This window comes from Tachypleus tridentatus, chromosome 11 (genome assembly GCF_004210375.1).
Source record: "Tachypleus tridentatus isolate NWPU-2018 chromosome 11, ASM421037v1, whole genome shotgun sequence".
NCBI classification, from domain to species: Eukaryota; Metazoa; Arthropoda; class Merostomata; order Xiphosura; family Limulidae; genus Tachypleus; species Tachypleus tridentatus.
The window spans coordinates 94,026,227-94,039,723 of record NC_134835.1 but is presented as its reverse complement, the minus strand read 5'-3'; the positions used below and the strand labels follow the sequence as shown (position 1 = coordinate 94,039,723).

At 33.1% G+C, this 13,497-nt stretch overlaps 1 protein-coding gene across 4 annotated transcripts in view; it reads right to left on the bottom strand.

The window, feature by feature from the left end:
• The window catches only part of LOC143232796 (uncharacterized), a 39,892-nt gene extending 26,643 nt beyond the window's left edge, over positions 1-13,249 (bottom strand). For all 4 annotated transcript variants that reach the window (XM_076468658.1, XM_076468659.1, XM_076468660.1 and 1 more), the window contains exons 1-3: positions 13,096-13,249; positions 10,408-11,169; positions 5,379-5,456 (exon numbers count right to left, since the gene is read on the bottom strand). In XM_076468658.1, coding sequence (XP_076324773.1) covers positions 5,379-5,456; positions 10,408-11,169; positions 13,096-13,150 — 895 coding nt within the window. In that variant the 5' untranslated portion in view covers positions 13,151-13,249. The remainder of the gene's footprint in view (positions 1-5,378; positions 5,457-10,407; positions 11,170-13,095) is intronic.
• Between the last annotated feature and the right edge of the window lie 248 nt (positions 13,250-13,497).

The following is a 13,497-nucleotide window of genomic DNA, read 5'->3' as shown; positions in this document are numbered from 1 at the left end:
CCTCACCAGAAAAACTGACTGGAATTATCCAAAAAGCAAGAATATGGAACATCCTTAGCAAAAGATACAATGAGGAATAGAAAAAGGACAGAACCTGAAACAATCCCTCTTACATCCACTGTGAACCACAATACAGAAAAAGTACAATTGAGGGAGGTTTGTGTTTTTTTTATAGCAAAGCCACAGTGGGCTATCTGCTGAGCCCACCAAGGGGACTCAAACCCCTGATTTTAGCATTGTAAATCCGTGGTCATACCGCTGTACTAGCAGGGGGCAATTGAGGGAGGAATACAGATAATCATAAATTTGAGTGAGGACTTCTACTCTAAATCTAAAACCCAGCATTTACTGTTGTACTCCACTTGAAGAAATGGGGGATGACAATGCTTTGGAGAGTCTGGAGGAATGTAATCACCTAAGACAGTGCAACGAGTGACCAAGAAACCCTATTTTAAAAAAGCAGAACATATCAATTTATTGAATACAAGGTGCAGCAGGAATTGGGAGTTATCAACTTCTGCTTTACCCATGTAGGCCATGACTGGGCAAATTTACAAAGCAAGTACATAGTGAGGTTATTCACCTACAAGTGATCTTGTGGAGTACCACATCTCAAAGGTGTACACTAAGAAGCCATGGAAGTTAAAACACTAGTCAACATGGCTGTAGACTGTGAATTTATAATTTCAAAATCCCTAGTCAGACACCACTGAAAACAGAGTGGGATCCCTGTAAATAATAAGTGGAGCACAGATCCCTGAGAGAAAAAGAAAGTATAAATATAAATTTACCCAGCCAAAATCACACCAAAGTGTAAAGAATGGCTACAGGTGAAAGACAAAAACCTGACAAAAAGAAACCATGAAAATAATGGGAGATGAACATACTAGGTGTAGTCCACATGCCCATCTGTAGGAATTCCTTCAATGGCTGATGAAAACACGAAATGAGAGAAAAGTTTAGGTGTTGAATCTGATGAGAAGACAAATCTGAACAAATTTTGATGGGATGAAGACAAGAAGGAATAAGTCAGTTGCATCAAATATTGAACATATTTTGTGAGGGTAGAAGGAAAAAGACCACATGCAGAAAAAGGTAGCAAATGGAAAGAGTCAGGAATGAGTAGCATGGAAGGAAGCTGTGCAGACAATATAACAGTAAAGGGTATGGAATAGATATAGAAATTATCTGGAATAAGACACTGGTAGAGATGAAAAATATAAGGAAGAAAAATATATGAAAAGGAGTAGTTACTTTCCATAGTTGTTGAGGTTTTTGGGAGGAAGGAATGATCCAGATAAAGAAGATAGGTAGGGTGGTAAAGCATAAGTGAAACATTAATGGCAAACAAGTTAGACCTTTAATATCCATAGATGAAGAGGAGAAAGAAATATGCTTTAATGGAAAGGTGAAACATGGAGCACAAGGAAGTGATTCAAATGGAAGCAAAGTGAAAAGTGAGGGAATGGAGGACCACATTAATATTTCAGTCTGGAAGACTAAGCTGTTTGGGAGGATGATGATTTTGGAAGGAATGTATTAATATGATAAGAATGTGGGAAGTAAAAACTCAAAGATATCAGAAAAAATTAAAGGTATGGGATAAGGCAGCCAGATAACCCAAGAGCAAGGAGACTGATGATCCCCAGTCAAAAAGCCAGGTATGAAACTCAGACACATGATCCACAGTTGATAGATCAGTGTATCAGCACAAATGAAACACCTCCCATTTGTGCTGATACACCTTCATTGCAGAAGGATGTATGGAAATAATCAAAAGAAAAGCTACTCAATGGAAGAAACCTAATCTCCTTTCAAGAATCTGATAAAAACCAGATGTAAAGATGAAGACACAAATAGCTGGATATAGAACTGATGACCAAAGATAATTAAGATGGGGAAGACATGGGAAGAGGAACTGGAAGGAAACCACTGCTGAACTGGCCAACATGGAGTGATCAGAAGGATTCAACATGGAGTGGTGTGGATGAGAAAGGCCACATCATGTAGTAGTTGAATAGAATAAATATAAAGGAATTTGTGGGACCAATTGAGGATATTGTGGAAAATGTGTCGAGGTTTTAGGAATATATTGAGCAGCTACCTGTATAATACAGTCAGTTACTGCTGAAATGCAGTTGTCTATTGATGACAATGGCAGTATCAAGTTCTGTGAGATCAGTAAGAGAGGGCCAATTTGCTTGATCCAGCTTCTGCTAAGGCACAGTGGTTGGGTGGCATTGACCACAGCCAGTCTCTCTGAAAATTATAGGAAAATGATCACTGTTTTGTGGATTATTGTCAACCCTCCATGAAAAATGGAAGAATTGCAAAGGGGAGCAAATTGAGACCAATAGCAGTGAAGGACAGACTTGGTGCCTGAAAATAGGTATAAGAACCATTATTGAAAAGAGAAAGGTTGTGATCAGAGAGCATACACTCTATGAAGCAACTCTTCCCATTAATATTAGCACTTCCCCAGAGGGGAAGATGTCCATTAAAGTCCCCCAGGATTAAAAAGGGAGACAGCAACTGTTCAATGAGAGTATCTATGTCTGATTGATCATAGGTCTCTCCAGGCAACAGGTATAGTGAACAAACAAGGAGGCATGGATGGCTACGGCTTTCAAGGGTGTGTCGAGTGGCATGCTGATCAACCAACAGTGCCACCCCTCCATGCACTCGTCCACCACACAGCCTATCATTTCTGTACAAAGAAGCCACCGAAAGGTGACTGTGTTGGCAGGTTTAAGAAATGTTTTCTGTGAGGAAAGACATACAGGATGGTAGGAAGCAATCAGATTAGAACGCAAACCTCAACAGTTCCATTGTATCAAGGTGGCCATTTTTATTTATGTGTAGGCGAATTGGGTGGAAAACCCTTCTGTTTAGGACCATGTCTTTTCTTTACTTGTCTTTACTGTCACATTAATATTTCAGTCTGGAAGACTAAGCTGTTTGGAAGGATGATGATTTTGGAAGGAATGTACTAATAAGATAAGAATGTGGGAAGTAAAAACTCAAATATATCAGGAAAAATTAAAGGTATGGGATAAGGCAGCCAGATAACCCAAGAGCAAGGAGACTGATGACCCCCAGTCAAAAAGCCAGGTATGAAACTCAGACACATGATCCCCAGTTGATAGATCAGTGTATCAGCATAAATGAAACACCTTCCATTTGTGCTGATACACCTTCATTGCAGAAGGATGTATGGAATTAATCAAAAGAAAAGCTACTCAATGGAAGAAACCAAATCTCCTTTCAAGAATCTGATAAAAACCAGATGTAAAGATGAAGACACAAATAGCTGGATATAGAACTGATGACCAAAGATAATTAAGATGGGGGGGGGGGAAGACATGGGAAGAGGAACTGGAAGGAAACCACTGCTGAACTGGCCAACATGGAGTGATCAGAAGGATTCAACATGGAGTGGTATGGATGAGAAAGACCACATCATGTAGTAGTTGAATAGAATAAATATAAAGGAATTTGTGGGACCAATCTTGGCTGAAGGCATCAACAGGATGAGTTACCAGAGCCCAAAGGAAGGATGATTTGTGACTGAGGGCCGTGGAAAATGTATCTATGTTGGAAAACCTTTTATGAGAGCAAAGCCACCAGAATACAAGGGAATCTAAAGACCACCCTGTTAGGACAGAAAAGATGATCTACAATCAAATTCTGGAACATGAAATGTAATGAGATGAATGTGGTGCATGTTGGCTTAACAAAGGAGGTCCAAAGTTTGAAAATGAAAAGAACTTGATCAAGTGCTCTGTTAATGATTGATATGTGCTACCACCTTAGAACTGTTGGAATGAACCCTCATCAGACAATGTCTGGTGAGAGAAATTAAGTGATTCACAGCCCTATGGACCACAAGAAACATGAGAATGTTGATATGTAAGGACTTTTGCCCAATGACCTGAACCTTCTTGATGATTGATCTCAAGCCCATGCTAATCCTGTCACTTAATTGTGAGGCAAATTGGTCAGCATGTGCTTGAATATATAGGGAAACCAAATAGATACACGAAAAGTGGTTATGTAGTAAGAAAGGATGACAATGTGTTTCTAAGAAACAAACTCTAAAAATGCCATAGCAGTCCTAACTGAATCTTCAGGAGGAGCATGGAAAAACATGGCAAAATCAAGAGGTGGAAACAGGATATCCAAGTCCTCATCACCCTGAAGAGGATGATATTCAGGAATAAGTAGGGCAAGGTCTGAAGATAGAGGTTGACCCAAGTAACATTCTTCTCACTGTGAATAAACAAACACTGATAAATCTCTCCCCAGAATACTCATACCCGAGACCCAAGGCATATCACTAGTCAGAGGTATGACCCTAAAGTGGTAATATGCACTTTGGAATTCATAATCAAGAAGAGTCAACCAAAAGTCAAAATTATAAATAATAATGTGATCATAATTGTGTTTAAATTAAAGTGAAGAAACAGTCTGAATAAAACTGAAAGTAATTTAAATGAGAACCATTTTACAATTCTACTAAAACTAAGTATGAAAGTTGAGACAAAGAAAGAAACACATCTGCACACAAGCATTGTTAAATGAGAAGCAAGAGTTTGGTATAGATGTACAGAGGGAATCATGTGTCATAGGAGTATGTTACACTCCTATTGGTGGAGAAATGATGCATGATAATTTGAATAAGACATGCTGGAATCACGTGACTCCAATAGAAGGAGCAGAAGACTTGTGACATGCATAAAGAAAAAAGTTCTCACATAGGGGGCAGAGGGCAGCAATGGATGAGAATAGTTAATATTGGAAATTTGTATTATGTGGTGTTTATTAAACTGCATCTGTAATTAAGCATTAAGCTTTTCTTTCATATGATGTTATGGAGAGAAGATTTGTATTCTTAAATATGTAAGAAGTTCAACAGAGTATTATTTAATCCAAATAATATATCAACTGAGCAATTTGTTTTTAATGAATAGTTATTTCAGATAGTTTTTCTGTTAATAATAATTATGAATTTTTGGGATTCTTATATACACCCACTAACTTTATTGAACCAAAGAAAATATTATAACAATAACTGATATGCTTAACTAAACTGTTATCAAAGGAGCTGAAAAGATCACTTTTTCTGATTTCTTTTCAGAGAAAAAAGTTAGTCTAAGACTGTAAATCTATAATAAAATCAAAAATGAATACACATTTTTCACATGGTATAATCTATTTCAAAGTTATTTTGTATTTTCACTTTTATATCAGATAATATTTCTAGGACTAAATATTTATCAAAATAAAAACAAGTTTAAATGTACACAAACTCTAAGTTTCTGGAAACTCTCATGCAAATTATTCTACAACCCACATGAAAATTTCAAATCTGAATTTACCTTTCTGTGAACCTGCTTCATCATCACTACTTATCTGTCTTTTTCTATTTGTCAATTCTCTAGATTCTTCTTCACTATCTGCAAATAAAATTCAAATTATTTAAACAAAATAGTTTAAGCATACTGTTCTTAGTTGAGAAATGACAAACTAAGGGTTTGTGTGGAGGGACGTTGACTCCTCACATGAATACTGTTCATAAATCATTAAACTGAACAGCATTTTACTTCATATTAGCTAAGTAACATGATTTCTACTGTTCTTATTATGTTCCAAAGCTGTGATTATTACCAAGTTGTAGCTCTGTTGTTTAAAAGTCATGTATCTCGATATCGGCTTAAAATTCTGGAACATATTATTTCTACACTGTACATTGCTTGATTATCCTACATAAATCTACAAAATTCATTAAAAAGTTATTTTTAAATAAAACCATGAAACTAATTATTTTTTGTTGTTGTTTTCTCTAAAACACTACACAGTGTTGTGCATAAAAAAAATTCCTTTGTACATTTAGATGGAAGTCAGAAATAATAAAATAGATAATACATTGTTACTGTTTTCATGGAACTTCATGGCATTAATCTTAAGAGTTTCTAACCAAAATCAGCATAGCAGATAGTTGTATAAATATAATCTCACTGCTTTGTCCAGTAATAAGGTGTTTCTTTCTTCTATTTTGTTTGCATAACAGTAAAATTCTTTTAGCACTAATTCTGCATGAGAAAGCAATGCTACTAGTATTTAGTATCATTTGAGTATCAGTGTTGAAATAAACATGTTTAACAAGACTAAATTTATTAGTTTCATGAGCATATTACACTAAATTGGTTCTAAATAAAGGTTATAAACAGGATTTATGAACTGGAGGTGAAATGCCACTATGTGTCAAATTTTTAAATTATTAAAAAGGCATAATATATTGTGGATTTAAAATCTGAGTATTATTTATTAACCATTGTTGACATTATAGTCCAAATGTCACGTAAGAAAAGTCCAATTACCATTAATATATTCTGTAATATCAGGCAGGCAGTAGTACTACCTATGTAGAAACATCTCAGATTGGTGAACAAAATGGTATTTTAAATATCTCTTTAGTAGGTCATCAGAACTTTACAATACTATACAGTGATTTCTTTTATAACTAAAGCTAAATATGAAACTTGAGACAAAGAAACACACCTGCACACAAACATTGTCAAATGAGAAGCAACAGTTCGGTAGAGGTGTACAGAGGGAGTCATGTCATAGGAGTATGTTACACTCCTATTGGTAGAGAAATGATGCATAATGATTTGAATAAGACATGTTGGAATCACTTGACTCCAATAGAGGTAGCAGAAGACTTGTGATATGCATAAAGAAAAAAGTTCTCACACAAAGGGCAGCAATGGATGAGAATAGTTAATATTGGAAATTTGTATTATGTGGTGTTTATTAAACTGCATCTGTAATTAAGCATTAAGCTTTTCTTTCATATGATGTTATGGAGAAAAGATCTGTATTCTTAAATATGTAAGAAGTTTAACAGAGTACTATTTAATTCAAATAATGTATCAACTGAGTAATTTCTATTTAATGCATGGTTATTTTAGATAGTATTTCTGTTAATAATAATTATGATTTTCTGGATTCGTCATTGAAGTGACAGTTTCAAATGGAGTATACATAAGTGTTATTAATAACTAATAGTAATCTAGAAAATCATACTTCTTGTGTAAACAATGTCATCATTACCCCTTACAGTTAGCTTTCTTACAGAAATTTGGTATTCCTTTAAAAAGCTTAAGTTGAGGGTGAAATTGGAACCACCAGCCTAAAATAAATAAATAAATATTACAAATGGAACCTCACTGTATTTAGAACTTTCTTATAAGTACAACATTCCTATATGTACTGAAACATTGCATTAAAAAGAACAAGCAAACAAGAAAAAAACTTTAAAAAAAAGAAAGTAAATGTAGGGATGACTGATATCAATCCTTCAAAAATAATATGATACAGTAGGAATGGAATTTGCATCATCCCTACATAAAGCACAAGGAATAATTAGCATATAGTAAAATACATATAACTATTCATTCACAGTTTAACTTATCCTATTTTTGTTTGCTAACATTCTACTGCATTGTGTGTCTGTGCTGTTATGTAGTGATGTTGCAAACACAATCCTTTCTATCTTGTTTGCATTGTGTTTGAAAGATTGATATTAGCCATCTCTAAATTACTTCATTTTTTTAAAAGTTTTTTCTTTACTTGTAATAATTATTATAACTTCACCTTATACAGTTTTATATCCAATGGGTAATAATAATAAAAACCACGAGTCTAATCAGATAAAATTAGTTTCATTATGGTTATGGTAATGCTGTCTAATTAAATTATTGAATCATTTCTAGTCTGTAGTTTGTTTTGAATTTTGTGTAAAGCTATTCGAGGGCTATCTGCGCTAGCCCTCCTTAATTTAGCAGTGTAAGACCAGAGGAAAGGCAACTAGTCATCATCATCCACTACCAACTCTTGGGCTACTCTTTTACCAACAAATAGTGGGATTAACCTTAACATTATAACACCCCCACAGCTGAAAGGCAAGCATGTTTGGTGTGATGGGGATTTGAACCTGTGGCCCTCAGATAATGAGTCAAGTGCCAGGTCCAAATAATTTCTATTGACTAATTTGATCCTTGTTTTCAAATTTTTCTTCCCCTTTGGACACAAACATGTGAGACTATTTTTGAAGGGGATGTTTGTAACATTTTTCACATTGCAAGTAAAATGTCTCTTTACTTTTGACTGGAAACAGTAGGTATGAAGGCCAGATTAATCAGACTAATTAACAAGTTATTCTCTGGATAGCTTACCCATGAATATGCAAGTGAATTTCTTGATCATTAACAGATGCATAACAGAGATTTGAAAGAATATGAAATCCTGCAACACCTATGAATTCAACTACTGTTTAAGTAAGTCATGACAATTTGTAATATTTGCTATGTATCCTAAAATCTGTATTAAAATGTGCAATGTGTTGTTTAATATTGGAGGATTAAGTCAGTAACAGCTAGATATAGGAGATTAACTCAATTGGGCATTGATTGCACCAATTAGTATCATGTAAAATAATCATTAATCAAAATTAGTGTTTTTAATTATTACTGGTTTTGACTATTTAAGATATCCAAGTAATTGAAATATTGCTATTACAATTTTTTATTGTTTTTAAATTTAAAATATTTAACAGAAGAAAATTATTTGCTGCCAAAAAAATGTCCCACAATATGGTTAATCTTGAAATAACCAGATTATCATTATAAAAATGATATACAAAAACTGTAGAGAAGATTCTAAAGCTTGTCAAGAATTATATTACAAGATATACTCCAAAGAAAAAGTTAAAATTACGCTTTATCAATAATTTTACTGTTAACTTGTCCTACATTAATACATATCTAATAAAACACTTTTGTTACACACATTTTTTCACCCCTTATCTACATCAGTGCCATATAATAGCATATATTTTAATTTATCCAGTTGCATTTCAAAGCTTCATACAACTGAAATGTTATTTTAATACTGCTGTGATTGCCATATGACAATACCACATATTAAGTACCGTGAGGTGACTTTGAATTTACTTAAAGTATATGTACATATTTGCCACATAACTCTTTAAAAAACACATATGAACTAAAAGCATTGGAAGTAATGTAAAGAGTTTGTGATTTTAAAATATTAAAATTAATATTTTAACACACCCATTACCAGGTTGATTTTTGGTTTTATTCTATGTAGGTAGCTTGCTTTGATTGGAAGTTAATAGATATTGTTGGTATTTTATCTTACTTAATGAATAAATGTTTTAATGTTATAATTTACCAGTGTACATTGTAATTGAATATTATATGAAACACCAATTCTGATTGGTGAGTACTCACACAAGCAGCCAATAATGCACTACATTTTACATGGTTAAAGTAATTTTCCTGCACATAGCTTTATTTGACGTAGATACTAACAAACAACACTTTTATGGCAGACAAACTTTTCTAACAGACTTTTGTGTGAAGTTGAAGAAACACAATGTTAAAAAAAGCAATAAAAAACAGAACATAGTTCTGGATTTCTTTAAGAATACAAGTAAGGTAAAGTATATGACCATGCAAAAACAGTAACTTAATAATAAATGTGGTCTGATAGAAATTTTTAAAGCTTATTTTTAGGAATTGAGAAGACAATTAAGAAGTCTATGTCACAAGTTGGCAGTATGATGTTAAGCATACTTACAATGTTTCTTGGTAGCAAGTTGTTGATTTCTGTCTGAGCTTCTGATATCCATCAATACAGGCCTATTTTATTTCATCGTAAACAAGGTTAGGCTTAAATATCCTTAGCGATTTATTACTCAGTGCAACAATCTTTCAGCAGTCATTTCCAAAATTATGTAAATTTTTGTTTACTTAAGTAATTCTTTGTATGATTTAAGCCTTCTACATATAAAAATTACCATTTTTTGTCATTTTCAATGAGGCATATGCACATATTTGGAAGCAACAGCACTAGAACCAGTTTCACTTACCTCAGGTAAAAAAGTAATTGCATTAGAACAAGAACTAATGTAAGTTTGTTTTTAGAGCTTTTTGCTTCTGAGGAAAAAACAAGTAAGTTAGCCTAAATGTTTACCTAAAAATATTTGTTTCTTGGCTTTTGTTTTAGGGTAGGCCAACATAATACTTTTCAACCAACCACATGTACTTCACAGTTACCTTCCTCACTCCCATTCTTGGGCACCTAGACACAGCTACTTTTTATATCTTGTAAGTAGAAAGGATAAATAAAGGAAGTTTGAATGAGGTTACTGTTATTATTTTCTTGAGAAAATAAAAGTTACTTCTTTTACTGTAAGTAAATGTTTGGTAAATTTAAAATCTGAATTATTACAATTTCATGTTATTACTTTTTTGGCATAAAGAAACAATGAACATTTTGTAAAGGAATAAAAAACACTTAACTTTTAAATATTATTACCTGATTTCATTTCTTGATCTGACTGTACTTGTTCATTTTCTGATCCTTTCTCTGATTCTGACTTTGCACTGTGTTCTTGCCTATTATCCTCATCACCTGATCCCCTCTCATCATCAGACTCTTGACTGCCTCTAATTTTCATTTGTTCATCTTCATCTTGCTGCTCTTCATCATAATCTCCTTCCTCATTCTCATCTTCTCTTTCAATATTGCCAACCTCTTTTTCTTCTTCATCATTATCAGCATCACTTTGAACTTCTGACTTTTCAGCATCACTATGGGCTTCTTCCCTTTCTACTTCACTGTGATCTCCTTGTTCGTTATCCGAAATATCATGTTCACCTTCAGAACCTTCTAGTTCAGCATCTGAATTATTTCTCTCACTACCAGAATGTTCAGGATCCCTCTCAATTTCAGATTCATCACTCTGTTGTCTGTCTGACTGCACTGCATCTTCCTCATCATCACTTCCACTTTCATCTTCAGCTACTTCATTTTTCTCAGATCCTGCATCTGAATGGTTACTATGCTGTTCTTCTTCACTTTGTACTGCTTCTTGTTCTCTATCTGACTCATCTCTTTCACTTCCAGACTGTTCACTGTTTTGTGACTGATTTCCTGCTTCCTCATCATCAGATGCATTACTAACAACCTCTCCATCTTCCTGGTTAGAAGCAAGTTCTCCATCTGATGCATCACTTCTGTTTACTTCAGCTTCAGAATGCTCACTACCTACTGGGGAGCCACTAGGACTTCTTCTACCTAGGAAAGATATCAAAGATTAGTGTAAGAACAAAAACTTGAATGCCAAGATCAGATTAAATAATACCCTTTTATATATCTTAAATTATGTGCATATTAAGAAGAGTTAAAGTTATATCTTAGTAAACTTATTTCAAAATTAATATTGCTGAATTAAAGCATGCATGTAAGTATAATGACCTCATATAGATATTTAGTTGACTTTTAACTTTATTTGTAGTTAAGCACAAAGCTACTCAATGAGCTAACTGTGCTGGGATCACCATTGGTATCAAAATCTAGTTTCTAGCATTATAAGTCCACAGAACTATCACTGTTCTCTGGGGGTGAATATTTAGTTAAACAGTACACTGGCTATATTTTGAAATATCGAAAAGATATGTCAGTGTTTTGGGGAATAGAAAAAAAAAGGGGGATCGAACCTGATTTAGTTTCCTAATGAAGTGATCAGTTAGTATTATAAGTACAATATATACATAAACATTTGAAATAAAGTTAAAAAACAAAATTAAAATGAGACATCCATTGTAAATGAATTATATAAGCTGTATCAACATTTCACCACAGTTTAACCTAGTGTCATCAGGATGAGATGGTTAAAGTAATGATAGTACAGACAAATGAAGAGAGAAATAAAGAAACAGATAACTGTTCTTCAAGGATGAAAAATCATAATGTGACACCAAAATGCTTGTTTATAAGAAAGGTTTAAGCTCTCTGATTAAAAGGGATTTTATATACTTTTTATTTTATTTGTGATGGTTCTTGATGAATAATTCAGCATTATCTCATTATATCATGCTAAAAAGCATTGTGTGGTTCAAAAATTTGTGGAGGAATACAAAGGTGTTCCTTTAATTGAATTCCTATGTTTATTCCCCTTCTATATAATTAATAATTAAAATATCAATGTGTGTGCATGTATGGTAAAGTTTTAAACATCTTTAAACAATGGAAAAATGAAATTAGAAGTATGAAAATACAAACAATATAACCATGTGTAAAAGACAAGTGGATAAAGATAGTGCCATCCATTACAATGGAAAAATTACTTAGGAACGGATTTGTCATCTTTCAGAGCTTCATAGGCAGCAGTGATTATTTGTAAAGACTTTGTGTATGAATTCCTTCATTCATTTTTAGACACTTAGAGCGTCAGTACTGTCACTCTGATAAGTTTTATACTTGATCCCCATACTCAGGTTTTGATAATGTTACATTTGGTGTCTCTTACAAGATAAGTCAATCATTTTGTCATTTTTGTTCATAATAATTGGCTAAAACTATTTTTTATATTACAGGCGTTTGTGGATATCATGCTGTAGAAGAAGCTGAACCCTCTTAAGTTTAAGGTTACAATGAATGAAATATCCAGTGCATCCATTAAATTCGTTTAGACTTTACATACATAGCCTTACAGTAGTCTTTGCAGGTCATTTAATTGTTTTAATTACTCTAAATATATAACATTTCCTTTGTATTTCATAAACTATATGCATTTAAATTCAAAATACTACAACTCATGTTTTCATCCTGAAGTTTTTAGTGACTAACACGATAGTAATACGAAAGTAGAACTAAGAGAAATTAATGAGGTCCAGATCAGAAAAAAGTAGCATAACTGTAGAATACTACGTACTTATAACTGAATGCAGTATTAAAATAATTATAATAAGTTAATCATTCCAACTCATCTTATAGCTTTTAGTTTCAATCATTGCGCGAAATAACTTAAAATGTACTATTAATATTACTTAACCTTTTCGCTAACATGCAACTTCCAAGTTATAACATGAATATATACAGGTATGACAGGTCAAAAGTCTTTCAATACAATGTTTTAGCCCATTATCATCCATTAATTTAAAAGTTATTAATAACAATTTAATAATAACTCGTAAAGAAAATCTATTTCATAGATCATACCAACGTTGGAATCATCACTTCCAAAAATTTCTTCGAAATCAATATTATCAGCCATGTTAAATCAAAAGCGATTGTCACCTCATCTGGTGACAATATATTAAAAAAATTATTATACTTGTAATTGTTTTTTTTTTTGAGTTCGATAATTTGTTATTTGAACTAGATTAACGTTATGAAACAAACCTAAGGTATTTTAAATAAAGTACACAAAACTGTCAAGGAGGGAGAGAGAACGCCATTACTAATTCTAATGCTATATATAGTCAACACTACAGAGTGCATTGCTGATAACTTGGAAATAACCTGACATCACTTTATTTGAATAACTTACTATCTTTACGAAAAATGCGCAGCGCTTAAGAAATATTATGAAAGTATTGTTCTTACTTTGTTTGAAAATAA